Here is a 23,825-nt window from a genome sequence, read left to right as displayed (position 1 = left end):
GAAGAATATGACATGATCATGTGATAAAAGATCAGTACATATGTGCCTTTCCACATTGAATTTATTAAACGCATTGAACAGCATCGCACTTATTATGTTCAACAATCATTATGAAAAGACACGCATGTGATTCTATTATTAGTATTCTCTATTTCTTGTTTGATGTGTGTACTTCTTTCTTATTTTCTTTTTTTTAAACGAACGTATGTTATACACTTATTGAATGGTTTGCGGGTGAATAGTCAAAACTATTTGCATGAGGTCTGAAAGTTTTCTTTTCCAATTTTTGACAGTAGCCATGTTAAACTGTAAGTGAGTAAGTGAAAACGAATCGACACAAAAGGGTCCTATATCGCCGAGAAAAAGCTATATTGAAAACGTAAATTGCAAAGCATAACTAAATTCATTTAAGTTGTTAAAACTATCAGTTGCAAGCATATTAACCCTGACCCTTCTATATTTCTAAAATAGACTGGTCCATTATTCAATTTAGGTAGTACCACTTTATATTCAAAGGGGATTTCACTGAAAATTTACTGACTGACTAGCGAGCAGTGCAGACAATGATCAGACTGCACGGATGCAGTATTCTTCCGCTAAAGAACGAGTGCATATTTTACCGATGTAAAGATGATAACCTTTTTGATTACATACGCATACAGTGTAATGTACTTACTATAAATTTGTTCAAAAGTCTGAATAAGATTGACAATACTGAACTGAATAAAAGAATAATGCCACGACACACATTCAGTTACGTCACGCAACCGATATGGAAGTCAGGTGTCAGTGTATGGAAAAATATATGTTTCCGGTACAGACTTGTGTGCCCGGGTGGACGGGGGTTTGTTATGGTACAGATCACAGTTGGCAGTAACGTACCTAGGATACAGTATGGGTCCATGAGCCATATACACTTAATTTATTTCAATTATGTTTTCTTGAAAGAAAATGCAAAAAAAAATCATTTTAAAATTGTTTAAATCACCATTTTCAAAGAATTGTTACATATCTTCGTTTTGATGCATTTGAAATAATTTTCCATTGCTGAAATTTCACAAAACTAGGTGGAATGTAGTTCTCAGCAATTGTTTACTTTTATTGCTTTACAAAAAGCATTCACTTTTAAAGGGGGACAACTTTTTCAGAATATTTTAAGTATCCATTGTGCGGGACAATACAGCAGAACATGTAATTATAAGATATAGAATTTTGATAAAGATGTTGTTCGTTTATCAAATATTGCTGTCTTTTGAAGATATACTCCTAAACCTTAATCGTGATTTTGCTAAATTAATCCGGTCAATAAATCAATAAAATTGTAATCAATATTTCTAGTTTGCTAACATCTGTCATCATTTAATATACAAAGGCATTACTGAGAAAATCTTGTCGAGCATGTACAGTACATGTGTACGTCGTATCATATTCAATGATGTGTGTTGCAATTCATCATGCATACATCAGTTGGAAGGCGGTTTCGTTGTTGTTAACTTGAGTACTTTTTATTTGCGCTATCCAGAAAATGTTTTTAACTCATGCAAAAAAATGTCACGTATGACAACCATTTGTTTCGGAAGCCGGTTTGTGCTGTCAATATGTAAACAAACTTCACAAATGTCGGCTGTTAATTTGAAATTCATGAAAGGACAACAATACATATTACTAACACTTAATGGCCATTTAATAACAAAATGCGAAAGATACAATAATATACAACTTTATGCAAACATGTAGAAGTATGTAACAAAGTAATCAGATTGTAAAACATCGGAAAATAAGGTACAAAGTAGAATCTATATACACATAACATACATCATCATAACAAATGTCGAAAAATAAGACAGAATATGAAATCACCTAATCAATAGCATTATATTGGAATAAAGTCAGAACATCAAGAAAAAAATCATGAAGATTTATTTCTGATTTAATGCTACAAAACACAAACTGAATGGTTTTCTGATCAATATTCAGTAAGTGTATACAATCCTGTTACTACCTGCTTTGTATAGACTCTAATGTTAAGCGAAAAAAATGCAACAAAATATAAAAGTACCCCATGTTACTGCTTTTTCACAATGTGTCTTATACCAAAAAAATCTACTTTCACAGTGTATGTCATACAATTAACATGCGCTCCATACATCAGAGCGGCCGTAAATCCCTCAGGTATAAGTAGAGCATCAGCTTACATACAAACACAGTAAACACTGTCGCGTATTCTCAACAAATAAATTAATTTATTATGAATAGTCACTCAAAAACTATTGCAAAACTTTATTTACAGTTGAAAGGCGTTTTGTCCGTAAAGTCTTTAACTTTTATTGCTTTTCAATTCCCGTGTCAACTTTTAACATCCAAAGGTAAATATTTCAGAGCTTACATGCGTGACGTCGCCATGTACGTTACGTGCATTTTATTGGACGTTGCCCATGAAAAGCGTACTTTGTATTGTAACTATATAACGTTTGCTATCTTGCAGCAACGGTGAGGTTAAGTCTGCTTTTCGTTTAAGTGATTTATAATTTCAGAAGTTTGAAACAATTAAAAATTCAATGTAAAATGCACTGAAAGCAAAACAGTAAATGCTAGATATAAATAACAGTTTAATGATTCCGTTTGGTTCTGAAATATGTCACTTAAACATGTCATGTGGCATACCCAAGCGGAAAACGCTAAATATTCAACAACCTTTTCATTAGATCGATCATTCATTCAAATATTTGTCGTGATGACTTGCATGGATATCCCGTTTTAACCTTGTGATTCACAAGCCTGAGTAGAGTCTAACTTGTGAGAACAAAAATATGGAATGAAATTCATTTGTCACTCTAATTTATACACGAAGTTATGCATAGATGTAAGAAACTCGGTTGACCGGAAGTTCTCTTTCATTTTTGATAATTCGAAGTTCCGATGTTGCTCAATTAAATAAAGCCAGTCACCGTCCCTTTGTTCTTGTTTCTTCCTGATGACGTCACTGAATTCGCCATTCATATATAATTGCCTAATGAATTCTGGAAGTTCCTGTTTAAAACTTTCTTTTCCGCTGAAATAGAATTTTCAGGACGTGAAACGTATGTAATACTATTCAAAAGTTATAGAAATACTTAGATTATAATTAGATTTATTTACTATTCTTGTAATACGAGATTGGTAGTTTCTATACACAGTTTTGCAGAACTGTAAAAATTATGTAAATGCATTTTTTGAAAGTATATGAATTTCATAGAGAATATTACATGAGTGTCTTCTGATACTGAATTTATTAAACGAGTTGAATAAAATGATAAAATGCGAGGCTCTGCCGAGCATTTTATCAGTTTAATAAATTCTATGTGAAACGTTACAAATGTAATAGAAGCTATTCTTTTTATCACATGTTAGCTTTTCCTGCAGAAACATCCACAATTCTAATTTCTTTAACTATTATAAACAAGTCCATTTTACCAACGTCTCCTATACTTAATTAAAACGACGTCGACATCAGAGCTTTATTACACTAGTGTATTATCAATTTTATGTAATGGCTTTATTTCACTGCCGCGACGTCAAAAATGTGATAAATAGCATTAATTTTAAACATCATTTGGTTCTTTATACTGATATATTCTTAACATAAAAAACAAACATACGTCAGCAGAACGTGATCCAATAACCCAATATTTTGGGCCGTTGTAGCAGACATCGGTGTTGTATCTTGGACCAGATTCTGTGCAGTTTCTTCACCGACACGTTGCGGAAGAAAATAGGTCCAATACTCTGAACCATGTAGATTCATCGTCTTATATGAGGGAGTGAGTAAAACACCCTGAAAATAGGCATTTAAAACAAACTGCTAACTTTTAATTTAAAGAATCGATCGTTGTATTTTTTATGGCAAAACATAACATATTCATCACTCCAAAAGCATTCAAAACGCCACGATTACAATGGTGTCCAGCGTTCTCGGCTGACTATATGACGTCATGCATATGTTTGTATACATTGTATGTTTGCCTAAAAAAGAGACGCGTTGCAAACTTGAGTTGTCTTCCTTCTTTAACCATATTACAGTTTCAATATGTCTTACATAGGCCTACACATATCCTCAAGTCCATTTGATGCTTATAATACACCGAAGCATCTTAGTCTGCTAAATATGCGAATACTTTTAAAGTAGCTTTCAATTGTTTCTTTTTTATTAAGACTATTTTGTTCATTAAAAAAGCAATGCAATAAGATTTTAGATGTGACAATAGGACTTACTTGCCTAATGTATATATCTGTTTTATTAACAAGACAAAGAGCAACAAAGAGTATTGACTTAAAATTACCGGATGAGATACGACGACATCACAAGCTATGGCAAACATAGCTCCCCCAGCACCAGCATTTCCCTGTAGGACCGCAACAGTAGCTTTGTTCTTCATTTTTACCACACTTTTGATGACATCATTGATTCCGCAGATGTTTGCATATGCTTCTGTTTGTTTACAATCGCTGTTCTCAATGACGCAAAGATGAATGCCTGCAACCATTTGAGAATATTACAACATGTGATTCATTGGACTATTAAAATGTTGTAACAATATGTACTGTAAAACAATTTTGCATGTAATACCTGTGGTCAGGGTGCTTGCTGAAATGGCAATGAGATATCAAATTCGTATGATGTTAAATTATTCAATGTATGGCGACTAAAATCTTTCACAAAAGTGAAAGAGACAGTCGCAAAAGAATCCTTATTAGTGACAAATGCAAATGCGTGCAAGGTTTTAAAAGGACATACAGGCTCCTGTATCCGGAAAGCATTCCGTCTGAAACTTCTCAATACCGCAGTCAGAAACAAATTAACAAGGCCACTTCCGATTATCATATACATACTGCAGGAAGAACAGATAACAGAATAAATTGCACATGAGAGGTCTCTGTTGATTCCTATTAAGTGTTTACTCCTTTCTTGCCTAAGTGTTTACTGTGAAGAAAATATGAGCCGTGCCATGAGAAAACCAACATAGTGGGTTTGCGACCAGCATGGATCCAGACCAGCCTGCGCATCCGCGCAGTCTGGTCAGGCTCCATGCTGTTCGCTTTTAAAGCCTGTTGGAATTGGAGAAACTGTTAGCGAACAGCATGGATCCTGACCAGACTGCACGGATGCGCAGGCTGATCTGGATCCATGCTGGTCGCAAAGCCACTATGTTGGTTTTCCCATGGCGCGGCTCATATCATTGCCGATCAGTAACTGTTATGAGTTTGCAATTTTTAATCACAACAAAATAGCAGATGGTTTCTAACAATTGCCTTCTAACAGCAGTTTTTGGTCATTCGTGATCGAGTGATTAAGTTTGCCGACTTCGAATCACTTGCCCCTAATCTTTGTGGGTTCGAAACATCACTTGAGGAGAAGAACCCTTTCATGTGAGGAAGCCAGCTAGCTTAAGGTAAGTAGCTGGGTCTACCAAAAAGGGCGCCAGGGGTCTTCCTCCACCATGAAAAACCGCTAAATACTCTCATACCTTTTTGAAATTAGATGACTGAAGAATTGCCATTGCAACAGTATCCTGGGATTCAAAACTATGTTTACTTGGGAAATACATTTTAGATTACTATGCATCTGAACTCAAAACCTGGTTTTATTTGCCAACAAAGCATGCAAAACTAAAATCTATTTGTATGGAGTGAACCGTAATAGCCAAAAGTAGATCATTTTGCAAAGTGTTTAAAATCGACAATACAATACACGTTAAAATCCTTCATTGTTTATGTAATAGAAAACCTTAAAAGTGTTACAATTTTCAATTAAAATACCAGTTGAAAAGAATCTGTCCCCGCCCATAAGTACGACAACCTTAATTTCTGGTACTTCGTCAAGTTTTTGTAACGTCCTCTCAAGCCTTGCAGCCTGGCGGGTATCCATCGCACCATTATAGAAGTCAAAATGCACATAGCAAATGGGACCGGTAGTTATAACTCTTATATCATCATAGCAACTTGGTTCCTGGTTAAGTGTTGGTAGACTGAGATTTCCGTTCGCCTTAAGTAGATCCATTGATGGTAATTTAGCTGCTAGACCTTTGGTTTCCTGACAAATAAAAATTCGTTGTATATAAGTCCATAAAAATATTTAGGGTCGGGCCAAAAATTTAGGGTAGGTCCGGATACCGGAAACAAACATTTTTTACGCCTAATCAGAGTTGTGTTAATGTTGTGTTTCAAGCAGACATTGTATGTTTACTCATTTATTAAAAAGCATCAACTTATAGCAGTAAGTATTTATATGAGGAAAGAAATATATATTAAACCAGAGATAAATCCAGATCAATTTAGACTGACCTTCTTACAATGCCAAATACAACGATTATAGCTACCCTGTCCAAGCAAGCAATCATTATTTTCGATATATGGGGATGGGAAAGAAAGTAGATTTAAGAAACTGATATAAAGAAAGAATTACCGAAAAAGATATTTGAGACGAAAATAATTGTCCTCGGGAAAAGGAAAATATTTTTCTTTTATTTTTTATACGGTATGGACTACATAAGACCTTACTCTGCCATTTTCCGTTTAAAGTAGAACAAATTAGGTACATGGTTCATTAGAGTAATATAAATATAAACACCTTCATACTACAGGAAAGTACAAAATATCATGTGCTTCTTTCCCTGCAGTAATTAGCGCAAATTTAGACAACAATTACTTTCTTATCTTTTTATAGAACACTGGCACTGACTACCGTATATTATTACCTTTTTCATTTGACCGATCCATACGGCATTGCTATCGCCGGCTTTCACCAGCACCGAATTATGTCTCTGTCCAATTATTTGTCCCGGTTCAGATTTCATTATGAGATCCCGGATATAGTCGCTATGGCAACCAGTTTCAACATGGGCGTCAAACAGTCGAAACTCATTTTGCAATCCAAATTGTTCGAACTTGCCAATTGCACCTGGAACCGTATCAGACATGCGCACTCGTGCTGCGATTTCCTCTGCTGATACGGTCCAGTCTACGAGACGATCGGCTTTCTTCATATTTCTTCGAAATCTTCCTTGGATCTGTGGACATTCAGATGGTGGCACCGGATCAACACCCTGACAGTAGCGAGATAATGCATCGACAATACAGTTAACTGCTGCATCGGAAACGTCTCCGTTGTACAAAGATGTTTTAATGCTTCCCTGTGGAACTTCAAAAGTATCGGTACTCCAGATATATCCGCCGTCCATTTCATCAGATGCTTCAAGAACGGTCACTCCCCATTCTCTTTCATTTTCAAGGATCGCCCAGTCTAGTGAACTTGCTCCACGGTCACCTGCGATACCCGGGTGCATTATCAAGCAGATATGATTGTTGTACAAAGAGTCCGGTATTTTCGATTTCAAAAATGGACAAATTACTATATCTGGCTGAAACTTCTTTACTTCGTCCATCATTGATCGACTGTCTTTCACACTGATAGAATTGCAGATGACCTGAAATAAAGACAATATTTTGAAGATGAGATATTGTTCAGATTACAACTGAAAACAAGAGGGCTATGATTGACGTATATCGCTCATCTTAGTTTAGTTGCTTTCTCAAACAGTTAAAAGTGTCTACTAAATAAATACAGGCACCTAATAACATGAAGAGTTTAAAAGTTTCCACTACAAAGATAAGGAGTCAAGTGACCACACCCCCTAGTGGAAATGCTTTTTGATGAAACAGAATAATTTCTAAATCATCTTAAAGGGTTACCTAAGAAACATTTGTGTAGTTTCATACAAGAAGATTTTAACAGTTTCCACAGATTGGGAAGAAAGACCTCGTCCCCTAACGGCCATGTTTTTTGTTGTTGTTTTTTTTTTTTTTTGGCAAATCAAAATAATTTGAACAATCTTGTAAGAGGGTTACATAAGGACCATTTGTGTGAAATTATTTCAAAATCGGTTAGCAGTTTCATACAAGAATATCTTTAAAGTTTCCACTATATACAGAAAAGTGACCACGCCCCCTGGCGGTCACGTTTTTTGACGATTCACAATAATTTGAACAAGCTTGACAGAAGGTTACATAACACCATTTCTTAAAAAAATATTTTGAAATCGGGCCAGCGGTTTAAGAGGAGATGTTGTTAAAAGATTCTTTTATTTTAAGCTCTTTCAGCTCCTATGAGCAGCCAAGTGAAACCGTTTGAATAACTTTAAAAGAAGACTATCCAAGAAACATCCAGGCCAAGTTTCATCAACTTCCGCCTAATGGTTTCAGAGATGTTGTTCGACGTTTTCCTTATACACGTCTATTTACAACATATGCCCCAGTCCTGAGACAGGGCCATTTTGACCCCAGGGGCAAATGATGAACAAACTTGGTAGAGGACCACTAGACAATCCTACATACTAGTACCAAATATCTAAACTCTGGGCCATGTAGTTTGAGGCAATATTTTTGAATTTTTTACCTATACAAGTCTATTTAAACTATGTGCCACCCACCCCCGACCCCTCCTTGGCGGATACATTTTTGACTCTAGGAGAATAATTTGAACAATCTTTGTAGATAACCACTAGATCTAGGTCATGTGGTTTTGTACAAGGAGACTTTCAAAAAATTCCTCCAATATAAACCATGTGACCCCCAGGGCGGGGCCATATTTCAATAATTTGAACAATCTTGGTAGAGAAGCACCAGAGGATGCTACATAGCAAATATTAAAGCCCTATACCCTGTGGTTTGGGCCAAGAAGATCTTCAAAGTTTTTCCCTATATAAGTGTGACCCTTAGGGCGGGGCCATCATTGACCCTAGGGGTGTAATTTGAACAAATGGTAAAGAACAACTAGATGATGCTACATACCAGATATCAAAGCCCTAGGACCTGCGATCTTGGACAAGAAGGTTTTTCTTTCGGTTGCCATGACAACCAGAGTTTTGAACGGAATTCATTTCTTTGAATATCTTTCAAAGAAGACCATCCAAGGAAAATCCCTGTGAAGGTTCATCAAAATTGGCCTTGTGGTTTAGGAGGTGATGTTGTTTAAAGGAAATTGTTGACGAACGACGGACGATGGACAGCGGACACTCACTGACCACAATTGCTCACCCTTGAGCATTTCGTGCTCAGGTGAGCTAACAAACAAAAGGACAGGAAAAGTCACATTCAACGAACGCATACATCACCCTACATGAAATAGTCAATGTACACACGTACACTGCTGCCGGACACATGTACACAGACATCTTTGTTTCTTAAACCTTCACTAAAAAGCGATAACACTAATCTATATTTACCTTATATGTCTTTAGTATCTCCTCAACACGTCTGGTAAGAGTGCTCATTGCGTTACTCATCAATAACACCCGCACATTTTCTCTTATCATCACTGGTTGTTGACCTGGCTTTGGTAGCTGAAAAAATAACGGTACTATGAACACTGTTAGGGCGAAAGTGTATCAGTGACTTTCAACATCGTATTATTCTTCAAGATAAAATGTATATGGAGGTTATGTGGGGGTCACGAAGGCCATTTCCTCCGTAATTCGTGCCCGGTCCATATCTTCCAAGCTACTGGAAGATTTTCTTCAAACTAGAAACAATGATTTATCTTATCAGGGAAATATTTCCTTCTGAAAAATATTATCTTTTATCTTAGCGAAGAAGCAAAATTGATGTACTATACTGCATATGTCCTTCCCATTCTCGATTATTGTTGTACTATTTGGGGAAAAGATACAAACTGTTATATAAATAAAGTGCAAGTAATACAAAAAAGAGCGGCCAAGATTATACTTAATAAACCGATAAAGTCACCTACATTAGAACTTTTTAATGATCTCAATTGGCTTAAATTTAGTAACAGGGTAAAAATATCACACAGCAGTGATGGTTTAAAAATCTATGCATAACATGGTACCTATCTACATGAATGAAATATTAAGTGTCTCAAATAATAAATTGCATAATCTACGATCAACAGCCCACAAAGATCTTGTTTTGCGTATAACACCTCGTACAAATTATCTTAAAGATTCGTTCTCGTACTTCAGCATTAATATTTGGAATAAAATACCTTCTGGAATTAAGGAATCGAGTACATTATAAACATTCAAAAATAATTTCAAACACACTGATCATTGATACTTTTTTAAAATATGATTTTGTGAAATTTATCGCAAATCTTTGTATACATGTGTATTATTGTTGTTCTTAACTGAAGGCCATACTGAAAATAAGTTTACGTTTCATTTTCATGTTATGTACACTTTGTATGTTACCTTCATTAAATAAAGATTTTATTATTATTATTATTATTATATATTATTATTATTATTAAACGTGCAGAACTACCTTAAGAAGAAGCGTAAGTTTCCTTAACAGTGACTCGTCATTTTAACCTTTAGCCTGCTAAATTTCTATAATGGACTGGTCCATCATTCAATTTGGAAAGTACCACTTATTATTCAAAGGGGTGTTAACTGAAAAATTACTGACTGAATAGCGAACAGTGCAGACCATGATCAGACTGCACGGATGTGCAGGCTGATCTTGGTCTGCAATAGTCGCAAAGACAGAGTCAACTGCCGCCAGCAGACTAAGGGTTAAAATGATTAAATATGGAAGAAATAACAAGACTCGGGATTAAAACGAAGCGATGACTAAAATATATGTTTATTAAATGATTATAATAGCTTTATCAAATTATACAGTTTTGTACAGAATTTAAAAAGAAAAAACTTTTTAACTATCAATCTGTGGGGCAGTTTTGTAATTCTTTAGAAGAAAATGATTTTAAATGGGTATGCATAAAATATACTTCTCAGAATGATAATGACTATATCAAACTGTCACAACTTACCTCGTATACTGGTACGCTTCTGCTATGACTTGTCGTGGCGTCACTACGTTGTAATACTCTCACACTTCCCCTTGGAAGCGCCTTCAACTGACCTGGTTTCAATAACTGAAAAGAAATCGAAAATTTATAAAGCCAATGTATGCCAATTTTTTATTTCTACAAAATGGTTTATTCATACGTATGATGGATGTTATGCTTTTAATTGTTCTTTGGCTTATAGACATTTGTACGTTCGTACATTTTTTTTCAGTGGAAAGCATTCAAATTGCTTACCTCGAAGAACATCCAAATTTTTACTTGAGGCAACGATTGCAAATTTATAATTTCATGTCAATTCAAGAAAAGAACGGTCTTTAGATAGTACTATACAAATAAATGGTGGATCTTAGAAGAGTTTATTGTTGTGAAACCTTGGAATTCTCATACCTCTTGACATGTGAAAAGCACGTGTTATTTATCCAGTTCAATGTCAATAGACAAAAATTTGTCTTTTGAAAAATTCAAACTATGGCCAATAGCAGCAATGGCGGATCTGACCTGCTTATAAATAAGACTGAAACCTATATTTTACGAGGGCGTAGCCCGGGTGTCAATATAGGTTTAATTGAACTACAAACCGCATGAGCAACTTCATTTTCATTTAATGAATTGTTAATTGTATACTAAAACACATTCTAACACGATCCGTTTCATTTTCCTTTTAAACAAAGAAGGCTGAAAACTGTGAATTATTATACAACGTTTTCTGACGTCACAATTATTACGTCACAGCGTCAAACGGCATAGTGGCGCGCTGGAAAAGAAACCAGTTGAAAACGGGCAAATATTTAATGAATGTCGTCAAGGATGTACTTCAAAATCCTTGGTAACGTGATACAATTCCTTCGCTTCTGAATTGCGACGTCATTCGCCTCTAGTGGTTCAATAATCGGTTCTTGTGCCCGTTTCCGGTTATGTTACCCGTTTTCGGTTATCTGCCTTGCTTACATAATTCTGTCCTATGCAATCTTGTTACTATGTAGAGATAACGCATGTTTTTTCGTGTTATAACATCTGCAGAATCCCGAGGTACCAACAATTCCCAAGGGTTTTCTGAAAATGTTATAACACGAAAAGAACATGCGCTAACGCTATTCTAGCATAAAACGCGAAAAAAACAAGTAAATAAATATATTATCCCTCAACGTCATTAAATTCCATGAAATGCGCGGTAAAGTCTACGTTGTTTTTTTACGTTGACGTCATTTCCTTTTGAATTATCCGTTTTGGGGCCGTAAAACGTTTACGCTCTGCCACGGAACGAGCATATATAAAAAGGTGTTATAACAGCCCGTGAGCGCGAGAATCTCTCTGTTAACACACATTTTCTCTCCTGTTAAAACAACCCCGAAAAGTGACAATAACAGCAGTTTTCGGCTAGAATATATAGCAAGGTTAGTAATAATATTAAACACTACGTGAACAAAGACACAGAGTAAAATGACACCGAGAGTGACGTCACACATCCGTGGCGGTACAATAATCGATTATTGTGTCTGCTTCCGGAAATTTACAAGTGTTGTTGAAGTATAGGCAATAGCACACTCGATTTGTATAAACCGTCTGCATACTTCATACTCTATCAATTATCGTCTTATTCACACTAGTATTAAACTGAAATTGAGACAAATCTATAAAAGTCTGCATTCAAATAGGTTTCAATGAAATACTGTACAAACGTAATCACTCTCTGATCATTCCTTAGCAAAGGCAGATAAAACATTAGAAGTCAGTTTAAACTATTTTTGTCACCAATGTTAAAGTGTTATCAAACAGTTATGTTATATCATTAAATGCATTTTAAATATGTATTTAACAAATTTTGTTGAAAGGTCACAACTAATGACGATTAAGTCTGTAACCATATTGTTAATATTGTATTAATGGAGTTCAATTTCTAGTTGGTAACGCTCGCGATGCATTGATTAAAGGTATACTAGTACAGTCTTTTGAAATCATTCACTCTGTACTCAAGACATAAGGTTAAAGGTATTGCAGTTTATTTAATTTACGCGAAGATCTGAAAGATTAATAACATTGACACATGAAAAGCTTTCTAGTCTTCGTATTAAGATAACCATAAAGATCATTTTATTATAGTGATTGTGTGTTCGGATGGTAAAGATACATTTATACACTTATTTGTTGAAAGAGCTGGATTGAAAAAACTGTGCAGCTATTGATATAGGCACTTGAAATGCTATCACTCAAATTTAAACTTGATTGAAAAGCATTAGAAACAATTTACTTTTCTTTCATAAGGCCTCTTATTGAATACAGTGATGTGTTATTTATATGGAAAACAAGAACTAGACGAACTAGACAAAATTCAGATTGAAGCGGCAAGAACAGTGACAGGTACAATCAGATTAGTTTCACTTGAAAAACTTTATTACGAAACAGACGAACACATTCTCGAAAAAAGACGTTACATTCATAAAGTAACAATGTTCTACAAGATTCAGCATTCTCTGGTCCCTGAATACCTAAACTCTCCTATCCCTTCGAGAATTAGTGAATCCAGATATAACTTACGACCCCACCATAGCAAGTAAAACTTCATTGTATTATAACTGGGACCCCGTTGGAAATAAGTGATTATTTTTACTTTAAAGGGTCATCCCAGGTGTTAAGATCATACCTTTTTTCTATGTCATAATATTATAAAATATACTTGACTTAATCTTTCATGTATTAATTAGCATATCTATTTTTTTATTATATCTATGATTTTTATAAAATTCTAATCAAAGCATTTTAAATATATTGATTATTGTATACATGTATTTTTACCTTATAAGTTATAGATAATGTTTTATGATCTTATGCCTGAATAAATTTGAACTGAATTGAATTGAACTCCTTCTTTCCCCTGGAACTCGTTACCTGGCGAATTAAGACATGCCCTTTCCTTGTATATATTCAAGAACATTTTAAGTAATATAAATCAGTCACCAAAAGTCCCCTCATACTTTTTCCTCGCACCAAGAAAACTTCAAATTCTACATATCCGTTTGCGTACCGAATGTAGCGCATTGAATGCGCATCTGTTTGCTAGCAGTATTGTGAAATCACCGCAATACCAGAGTGGAAGTGAGGAACCAAATTTGTATTACCTTTTCTCATAGATGAAAGAAATTATATGTTTAAATTCAGTTGCTTCGGATATTGATATCACTACTGATTTATTACTCTTAGGAAATCCCTACCTAACAGATGATATAAACACAACAATATCTAAATTAGTCTATAGGTTCATTGAGTCTTCCGAACGTGTTGAATAATACTTGGTATCAACCATCTGCCCATTCTCGTCAAGTCTTTGTATATCACTCTTATTATTTTCACTTTTCTACATTTATAATCAATAATTGTACTCCATGACATTTATGTAAAATTGACTTTAGTAATCTTATATACTACAGGTCGATATAAGCCGTTGGCTTTCGATCCTATCCTAAGAGTATTTCTGAATTTATTACATTTTATACAATTTATAAACTATATATTTCGCTAATAAAATATGTTTAAACCAAATGCTATCAAATTACAAACAATTAGGAAACTTAGTCACACTTATGTCTTTAAGCCCCTGTAACGCATAACAAATACGAGACCAGCGTAAATCCTTATGTCACAGCGTCTTCATGCGCATACAAGCTGCATCTTTTGCTTGTTTGCTTGGGTTTAGGTCGATTTTTTCAGCAATTTGTCAATGCAGCGCCACCTATATTACGTCGAGAGGATGGTGATTTATGATTGTGTTGGAATCAGTTGATCACTGATATATAAATGGAATTGACATGGAAAAGCTTGTAATAGAGAAAATGCTTAAATATCAGATTTTTATTTATAACAAATTGGGTACCTGTGTACTTCCTCAAACGTGCTGTAAGATATACTATATAATAGGGTCATTTTAACAGTACCTTTATCTGGATTCCACAAGGTGATTGCGCTGGCAAAATCCAGGAGAGTCGAATGCATCATTGCAGGTCAAGGTACTTTTCAAATGACCCTTTTAATATACACATATGGCTTCCAAAATTAATGATGAATTCAACGCCCATATCGGTGAGGGGTGAGTGTCCTTAACCACTCGGTTACGGAAGCCCCAAATATAAGTACGAAAACTCCTTTGAAACGGTTAACTTTTTCACGCATCGGGACGTCGGGACGCCATCATTATGTCTTTGAAACTGGTTTGTATTAAAATACTGATTACTGCTGTATTTGAAACAAGGAATTCGTAGGCATGTAACAAAAAGCACTATCAGACAGTTAGATCAAGATATATTAAGCCAATGGGCCGTTTTGTTTTTTTTTGTCACTAGTTAATGTTTTATTTTCAATGGAAAAAAATGTGATTAAAAGACACTTTAAAAAAAACCTATAATGATGACAAGGTTTTAAAAAGAATATTTCATTAATTCACCAGGTAATAAAACATTACAAAAAGAAGATTCCTATTGTCTCTGTATAAGCTGTTGATATAGAATCATTAGTGCTGAGATTACGAGTTGTTGTTTACATTAAAACAATTGTATATACAGAAACAATTTAAAAAAAACCCAACAAGAATCAGCCAACTATAACCCACTATAAAAACAAGTGGAACATGATGACCTTGGATTGCTCACCTGTAATATGAGCTACATGTTTCAAAATTTAAACTAATGCTAAAATATTAAGAAAGTATGTCGGTAGGTCACATTCATGGTCACTGAAAGTCAGTGTTAAGATCGGTGTGCAAAATTGTATATGTCGTCCAAATTTCAAGGCTGTATCTTAAAAAAACAAGAAAGTAGGTCAGTAGGTCAAGGTCACAGTCAAGTGACTCCTAATTACTTGGGGTTATCAGGTAAGTATAATTAAAGAGTCTAGGAAATATGATCAGATAATTTTTGAAGTATTTTTTGAAGCCTCTTTTCACCCCAGGGGCATAATTTGAACACTCTTGTTAGAGAACCACTGGGCAATGCTACATACCAAATATCAAAAGCCTAGGTCTTGAACTTTCAGACAAGAAGAATTTTAAAGTTTTTTCCTATATAAGTCTATGTAAAACTTGGGATTCCCAGGGCAGAGCCTCTTTTCACCCCAGGGACATGATTTGAATAATCTTGGTAGAGGACCACTAGGCAATGAAACATAATGTGTTTTTAATGATTACCATTCAAAACCGGTTACTGAAGGAGCTCCGATCCTGTTGTAAGGGCCTGTTTTAGCTAATGTCTTGTTGGTATATTAATATACTTGTTGCGATTTAATCTCCTTTTGGGTCATTTCAGTTCTGCACATGGAAGAAGAAGGTCGTTTGCAAATAAATGCCAGGGTTGTTTTTGCTTCTAATCGAAGGAATCCTCGAATAAGAAGTTTGTTTGTTTCAAGTATACTGTATAAGGACTCTGTTCCCAGGGCCTCGACATCTGCATTTTAACCATATACTTTATATCATATGTATTTGTATATTGACATTTATGTGAAGCTGTGACCAATTTCTGCCAAACATTAATTAAAACGAAATTAGTTATTAATTGCTATAGTAAAACTGTTAATAGTAAAAGTAATGTATTCATACAACTGTCTTGAGTTGTTCTTTTACAGTATTATTATTTTCTGTGCCAAAACTGTCTTCAGTAACAAATATCAAAAGCCTAGGCCTTGCAGTTTCAGGCAAAAAGGTTTTAATGTTTTTTTCCTATATAAGTCTACATAAAACTTGAGACCCCCGGGGCGGGGCCTCTTTTCATCCCAGGGTAATAATTTGAACAATCTTGGTAGAGGACCGCAAGGCAACGATACATACCAAATATCAAAGGCCTAGGTCTTATGGTTTCAGACAAGAAGATTTTTAAAGTGTTTTCCTATATAAGTATATGTAAAACTTGGGACCTCCGGGGCGAGGCCTCTTTTCATCCCATGGGCATAATTTGAACAATCTTCATAGAGGACCATTAGATGATGTCACATGACAAATATCGCGGTTTTAAACAAGAAGATTTTTTAAGTTAAGTTAAGAGTTTTTACGGATTTTAGTGCGCGGATTACAATTAACATCTACTCTTGAACCACTTGTACATAAGTTTACCTACTTATATACTTAAGATGATTTGTTTACATTATTATGTTAGAGGACCATATGTTAGACTGGCTATAGCCAAATATATTATCCTCTTTAAATAAAGTTGTTTATTATTATTATTATTATTATTATTATTATTATTATTATTACAAAGCTCTACATTTTGTATGTTCTACAAACAGGATGTCATAGACAGTCGCCGTGGAAGTTTCAGTCTTTTCTAGATATTTAAAGCTATTTTCATTTATGATACAGTGAGAACGCTAGTTCTAAATTAGGTTATGAAATGTACAAAAAAATATGAAAAGAATATTACATTCGTATATTCGCAGATTATTGTCCGTTTTCTGTATTTATCATACAACTGTTATCCGTTTTGTTTTGTTTGTTGTTGTTGTTTTTAAACGGCCCCAACAGATATTAGTTTTTTTCTCTCTCTCTTTATAAATGATGTAAGATATGTATCTTTACTTCGAAAAAGAATATTTGTACATAATAATATTGTTATGTCCATAATTGAATGAATAAAAAATGAATAAAAAATGAATAAATAACACTAAGCTTTGTGAATATTACTTGCACATGGCTTTTATCATTAGTACAGACTGCTGCTCAATGAAATGTAAAACCAACAGGTAAAGCAGTTACATGATAATAAAAGAAGCCGTACCTTTCTAAAAATGTTTAACATGCTTCGAAGAATTTCCAACACATTGCTTTATTAAATCATTTTTCAAATACGCTTTTGAATGAAAGTCCTTGTTTTTATACCCCGGATCTTGTCATCTTTGCTTACGCCGCTAACGTAGTTAGCAATGTACGTAAGCAGTTACTGTTATTTAAGCAGTAAACAGTTATTTACAGATTTTGCGGTGTGTAAATAAGCAAATACACGAAAGAACATGCTTGTTGACATGCTTGTTATTTAAGAAGAAAAACAATTGTTTATCTGGAAAAAATGATAAGGTCATGTAATACTTTGTATATGTTCAAATAAAACACAGAATGCGGGAATGAAAAGATAATCTTTAAAGTAAAGTTTCAGAGGGCTTATATGAAAATGTATTAAAAACAAGAGCTGTCTCCATAGGATGACACATGCCCCCGATGGCACTTTGAATGAATAGTTATGGCCGATGTTAGAGTTTATGACCTTCGACCTACGGACCTGGGTCTTGCGCGCGACACGTCGTCTTACTGTGCCACACATTCATGCGTAGTTATTTTAAAATCCACGCATGAATGACAAAGATATGGACCGGACACGCCCATCAATGCACTATCATGAAATATGACCTTTAACGTCTAAGTGTGACCTTGACTTTTGAGCTACAGACCTGGGTCTTGCGCGCGACACATCGTCTTACTGTGCCACACATTTATGCGTAGTTAATTGAAAATCCATCCATGGATGACAAAGATATGGACCGGACACGCCCATCAATGCACTATCATGAAAAAATGACGTTTAACGTCTAAGTGTGACCTTGACCTTTGAGCTACGGACCTGGGTCTTGCGCGCGACACGTCGTCTTACTGTGGTACACATGCATGCCAAGTTATTTGAAAATCCATCCATAGATGACAAAGATATGGACCGGACACGCCCATCAATGCACTATCATGAAAAATGACCTTTAACGTCTAAGTGTGACCTTGACCATTGAGCTACGGACCTGGGTCTTGCGCGCGACACGTCGTCTTACTGTGGTTCACATTCATGCAAAGTTATTTGAAAATCCATCCATGGATGACAAAGATATGGACCGGACACGAAAATTGCGGACAGACCGACAGACGGACAGACGGTTCAAAAACTATATGCCTCCCTTCGGGGGCATAAAAAATATAAAATGCTAAATTGCTCTGAAGTAGTACTTTTTAACATAGCATTTATAACCCTTGCAACACTCAAAAGTGCATACTTCACATTTTGAAGTCTTTAGCAATCACATTTCTTAAGCAATCCTTGTGACAGAATATTAATAGGACCGTATATAAGAACGATACCTTGGAATTACATTTCACATTATTTACACATTAATCATAATTTTCTTGAGCAATCTACTTAGAAGTCAGGAAAGCAGACAACACCAAACCAAAATGGTGCAATGCGAAATGATATTGAGTTTACATCATCGTGGGTCTCGTGATTTCGACTTTCAGCATTGTAGTATAGTGTTTTCGCCATCGTGATTTCGACTTTCACAATCGTGGTTTCGACTTTCATCGTCGTAGTTTCGTGATTTCGCCATCGTGATTTCGACTTTCACCATCGTGGTTTCGACTTTCATCGTCGTAATTTCGTGATTTCGCCATCGTGATTTCGACTTTCACCATCGTGGTTTCTACTTCCATCGTCGTAGTTTCGTGATTTCGCCATCGTGATTTCGACTTTCACCATCGCGGTTTCGACTTTCATCGTCGTAGTTTAGCGATTTCGCCATCGTGATTTCGACTTTCACAATCGTGGTTTCGACTTTCACCATCGTGGTTTCGACTTTCATCGTCGTAGTTTCGTGATTTCGCCATTGTGGTTTCGACTTTCACCATCGTGGTTTCGACTTTCATTGTCGTAGTTAAGTGATTTCTCCCTCGTGATTTCGACTTTCACCATCGTGGTTTCGACTTTCATCGTCGTAGTTTCGTGATTTCGCCATCGTGATTTCGACTTTCACCATCGTGGTTTCGACTTTCATCGTCGTAGTTTCGTGATTTCGCCATCGTGATTTCGACTTTTACCATCGTGGTTTCGACTTTCATCGTCGTAGTTTCGTGATTTCGCCATTGTGATTTCGACTTTCACCATCGTGGTTTCGACTTCCATCGTCGTAGTTTCGTGATTTCGCCATCATGATTTCGACTTTCACCATCGTGGTTTCGACTTTCACCATCGTGGTTTCGACTTTCACCATCGTGATTTCGACTTTCACCATCGTGGTTTCGACTTTCATCGTCGTAGTTTAGTGATTTCGACTTTCGAAGTATTGGATTCAGAAATAAAAATAATAATGGTCCAAACGGAACACCGTACAGATTTGACAGCAACCTTATGTTAAATTGAAAGGTCTCAATGATGAGTGCATAAATCAACAAAACTGAAACTTTTAGATTTAGTTTGTAATACATGTGGCATTGTACTACTAGTCTAGTAGAATATTTTTGAAGAGAAAATAGGTCAAAATAAATGGGTAAAACGACGTAAAAATGACGTCATTCACGCGTTTATTTGTATGACGTCAGCAATTATTTTTTCTAATTTTATCTGTAAACATGCGATGAATATAAACAAGTCATACAGCACAAACTATGGAATGCCAGTTTATATATGGAGTCATGTAACAATTTTAACTATTGAATGGCGAGCCATTCAACAAATGGTGTTGACTAAAGGGTGTTGAAATATAATGTGGTCAATAACACAAACAATGGACAGTCGAGTTATATGAAAATTCCGTATACTACATTGTTTTCTTTATTACTCTTATCAAATATTGTCCTATTTACATTAATTTTTTAATTAAAATTGAGACACATTTATAAAACACTTTAAGAAAAAGGATGGCATGGCAGTTTCAATGAAATACAGCACAAACGTAATAATTGTCTGCTTCACTTCTTAACAAAGGCAGATGAAACATTAGAAGCCAATTTAAACTATTTTCATCACCAATATAAAGTGTTATCCAATATTCATATAATACCATTAAATTTATTTAGCATAGTTCTTTGAATACATCCACTTAAAAGAAATCACAAGGAAGTTGATTATAACCGTATGGTTCATTAAATGAATAGAAGTTCGTTATTTTAAGGAGGTGACGCTCAGGCAAATTATTGTCGATGCACTGATCTAGAAGTTAACATGCACAGTCTTTTGAAATTATGCACGCTTTGCTAGTGACACGAGGATTTTAAAATGAATTAAATTTTGGTGAAAATCTCAAGGTTTAACAACTACGGCATTTGAAAGGCTCTGTAATCTTTGTACAATGAATGATACAATATGCTAGATGATTTCACTATTTCCACTGTTTTTGAATCGTAAAGCTTCGTTTATTCACTTATTTGTATAAAGTACTTGTTACTGTACGCACTTTGAATGCTATCCAATGACAAACAATTAGAAAATTGTAGGTCGTATTACTCTGTAACGCGGTCCACCGTTCAAACAGGTAATACGCAGTTTATATACGCTTATATCAGTGATTCAAACGCTTGCAACCTGGTTTCAGGTCTGGGGAAATTTGTTTTGTCCATGCAGCAACAGCTATATTACATTGAAAAGATGTAGATTTATGATTAAATTACGATATCAGTTGATCACTGTTATAGAAATGGAATTGTCATGGAAAAGCCTGTAATGAGAACAATTATGCTTGCGTACATGAATAAGATACGATATACTAGGGTTGTTATAACAGTATCTTCGTCTGCAATGCTGCATTCGGCTCGAGTGAATTTTGCTAGTCAGGCTTGCGCCGAGTGTGACCCGGCATAGCTAAATCAAGGAGAGCCGAATGCATCGTTGCAGACGAAGAACCTGTTTTAAATGATCCTTTTATCTCACACATTTACTTGTATCCCTTGTAACACACGCCACAAATGACAGTAATTTTAGACAAATAAGACTGGAAACTTTTGACACGTTTAACTTTTTACGTCGAGACGCCCTAATAAATGTCTTTCCAATTGAACCTCTTTCTGTATCCAATAGATGTTGAATACAGGTTTTTGTATTTATTATTGAAACTTTGAGACATGAAATTCGTAGACATATAAAAGTATGCACCATCTCAGATATGAAAGTACAGTTTAGATCAAGATACATTAAGCCAATGGACCGTTTTGTTTGTTTTGTCATTGATTCATGTTTTTTTTTTAATATTTTCGCAGTTTCAAAGGCCTAAATGTTATGAAAGTCATCATATTCTTTTATACAAGAGCTCCGCCTACGGATACCTTCGCTCGTCTGCAAGTGCTAGACAATATGTAAGAAAAGAGTTAAAGTTCAGATTTTCTAAGTACAAAAAGGGCCATAATGCTGACAAAATTCAGGTTAGAGTTATGGTTTGTGCACTACATAGTTCCCTTATAATGATAAACAAGTGTGCAAAGTTTCAAAGCTTTAGCTCTTATAGTTGTTCTTTTTAAAAAGGTGACCTAAACAAAAAAAATAACCAAGAAACTAAAATTTTCCGAGTACAAAAAGGGCCATAATTCTGAAAAAATGCACATCAGAGTTAGGGGTCTTGGCCTACATAGTTCCCTAATGATGATAAACAAGTGTGCAAAGTTTCAAAGCTGTAGCTTTTATAGTTTTTGAGAAAAGGTGGACCTAAACAAAAACTTGAACCAAGAAACTCATTTTATAGTACAAAAGGGCCATAATTTTATCAAAATGGAAATCAGAGTTATGGTTCTTGACTTACATGGTCCCCTAATGATGATAAATAAGTGTGCCAAGTTTTATTTCAAGCTGTAGCTCTTACAGTGTTTGAGAAAAGGCAGACCTAAACAATAATTTTAACCTACGCTGACGATTATGTCGTAGATGTTTTTCAAATTCAAACAAGGTAAAAAAAAACATGAATAATGTTGACAATGTTTTACAAACTTAAAGAGCATTTCGTTTATTCACCAGTTAATCAAACATTACTAAAGGAGGATAGGTACCAATGCTCGTGGTTTTATCGCCTCTGTATAAACTATTAAAGTGTTAATTTCAAGTTAAGGTTGGCATAAAAACAACTTTATAAACAGACAAAGTCAAAACAAACAAACAAACGAAAACCAGCCAACAGTAGCAAGCTAAAAAACCGCACGTGCGTAAGTATACATGTATGCATTCAAAATCGCTATTTCATTTCTCATAAATTATGATGATTTCCACCTGCTTTTTTTCTCTCTTTTTTTTTTTTTTTTTTTTTTTTTTTTTGCAGTTTTTGCACAAATATTTATTGAAATGTTTAAACCAATATAGGGCGAAATTTAATTTGTATTTTATCATATATTACAAAACATTCATGTTCAACGAATGATGTAATTATTTGTATGTGACATGTAACAAAATGTAAACATAACTTTTATTTCTGCGTATACAGTAATCGAACGATAATTTGATAATTGTAAACATCGCAGTCGTCCGTATTACCAGTTTAGGTAAATCATGCATAGACGATATGGATTAGTATCTCAAACTGAGACTGGATAAACGAAGTACTGTATAATAACCCAGTCAAACATACGGCGCGGATAGCTACGTCTAGCCACGGATAGAAACGTAGTAATTCGTATCAATTCGTACCTGAGCCGTACCTTAAAGTAGTAATCCGTATCAATTCTTACCAATTCGTAAGGCTCATGTACGGATCGATACGGATTACTACGTTTCTATCCGTGGCTAGACGTAGCTATCCGCGCCGTATGTGTGACTGGGGTATTAGCGCAATGCGTTAGGCCGCTAGGTATGACACCCGAGTCCGGAGTTCGATACTTGGTTGAAGTAAACCTTTTTTAAACTTTTTTTTTCCATGCAGATCTAAACGCTATTGAGTTGATCTGGGCTAAAGTGAAACGACAGGTTGCAGCTCGAAATTTCAAGTTTAACATGAAAGAAGTCTCTTCTTGTTGAGCATTGTTCGGACAGATAACATCCAAGGAAGTCATGCTGCGAACGTGTGAAAAGGATGGAGGAGGAATTTTGGCGACAGAATGTTGCCAGAGATATTGAAATGGAACGGTTGATGATTTCTGTGAGCTCTGACAAAGACTCTGACACAGACACAGCGTATGAAGGTGAAAATTCTGAAACGGACACAGCTGACGATTCTGCAATGTTCAAATACAGCGGACGAGCCGGAAATAATATGAATT

General features: G+C 35.2%; 1 protein-coding gene across 1 annotated transcript; it reads right to left on the bottom strand.

Moving 5' to 3' along the window:
• Nucleotides 1-1,666: 1,666 nt before the first annotated feature.
• On the bottom strand, nucleotides 1,667-17,773 carry LOC123527684 (hydrogenase maturation factor HoxX-like). The gene is made up of 8 exons (XM_045307300.2): nucleotides 17,620-17,773; nucleotides 10,826-10,930; nucleotides 9,261-9,377; nucleotides 6,735-7,463; nucleotides 5,797-6,070; nucleotides 4,320-4,513; nucleotides 3,639-3,814; nucleotides 1,667-3,052 (listed from the first exon to the last, which is right to left on the bottom strand). The coding sequence occupies exons 1-8, from the start codon at nucleotides 17,638-17,640 to the stop codon at nucleotides 2,830-2,832; spliced, it is 1,839 nt and encodes a 612-aa protein (XP_045163235.2). The 5' UTR covers nucleotides 17,641-17,773; the 3' UTR covers nucleotides 1,667-2,829.
• Nucleotides 17,774-23,825: the final 6,052 nt, after the last annotated feature.

Source organism: Mercenaria mercenaria, chromosome 14 (genome assembly GCF_021730395.1).
Source record: "Mercenaria mercenaria strain notata chromosome 14, MADL_Memer_1, whole genome shotgun sequence".
Lineage (NCBI taxonomy): Eukaryota > Metazoa > Mollusca > Bivalvia > Venerida > Veneridae > Mercenaria > Mercenaria mercenaria.
This window is presented reverse-complemented; position numbering and strand designations above follow the sequence as displayed.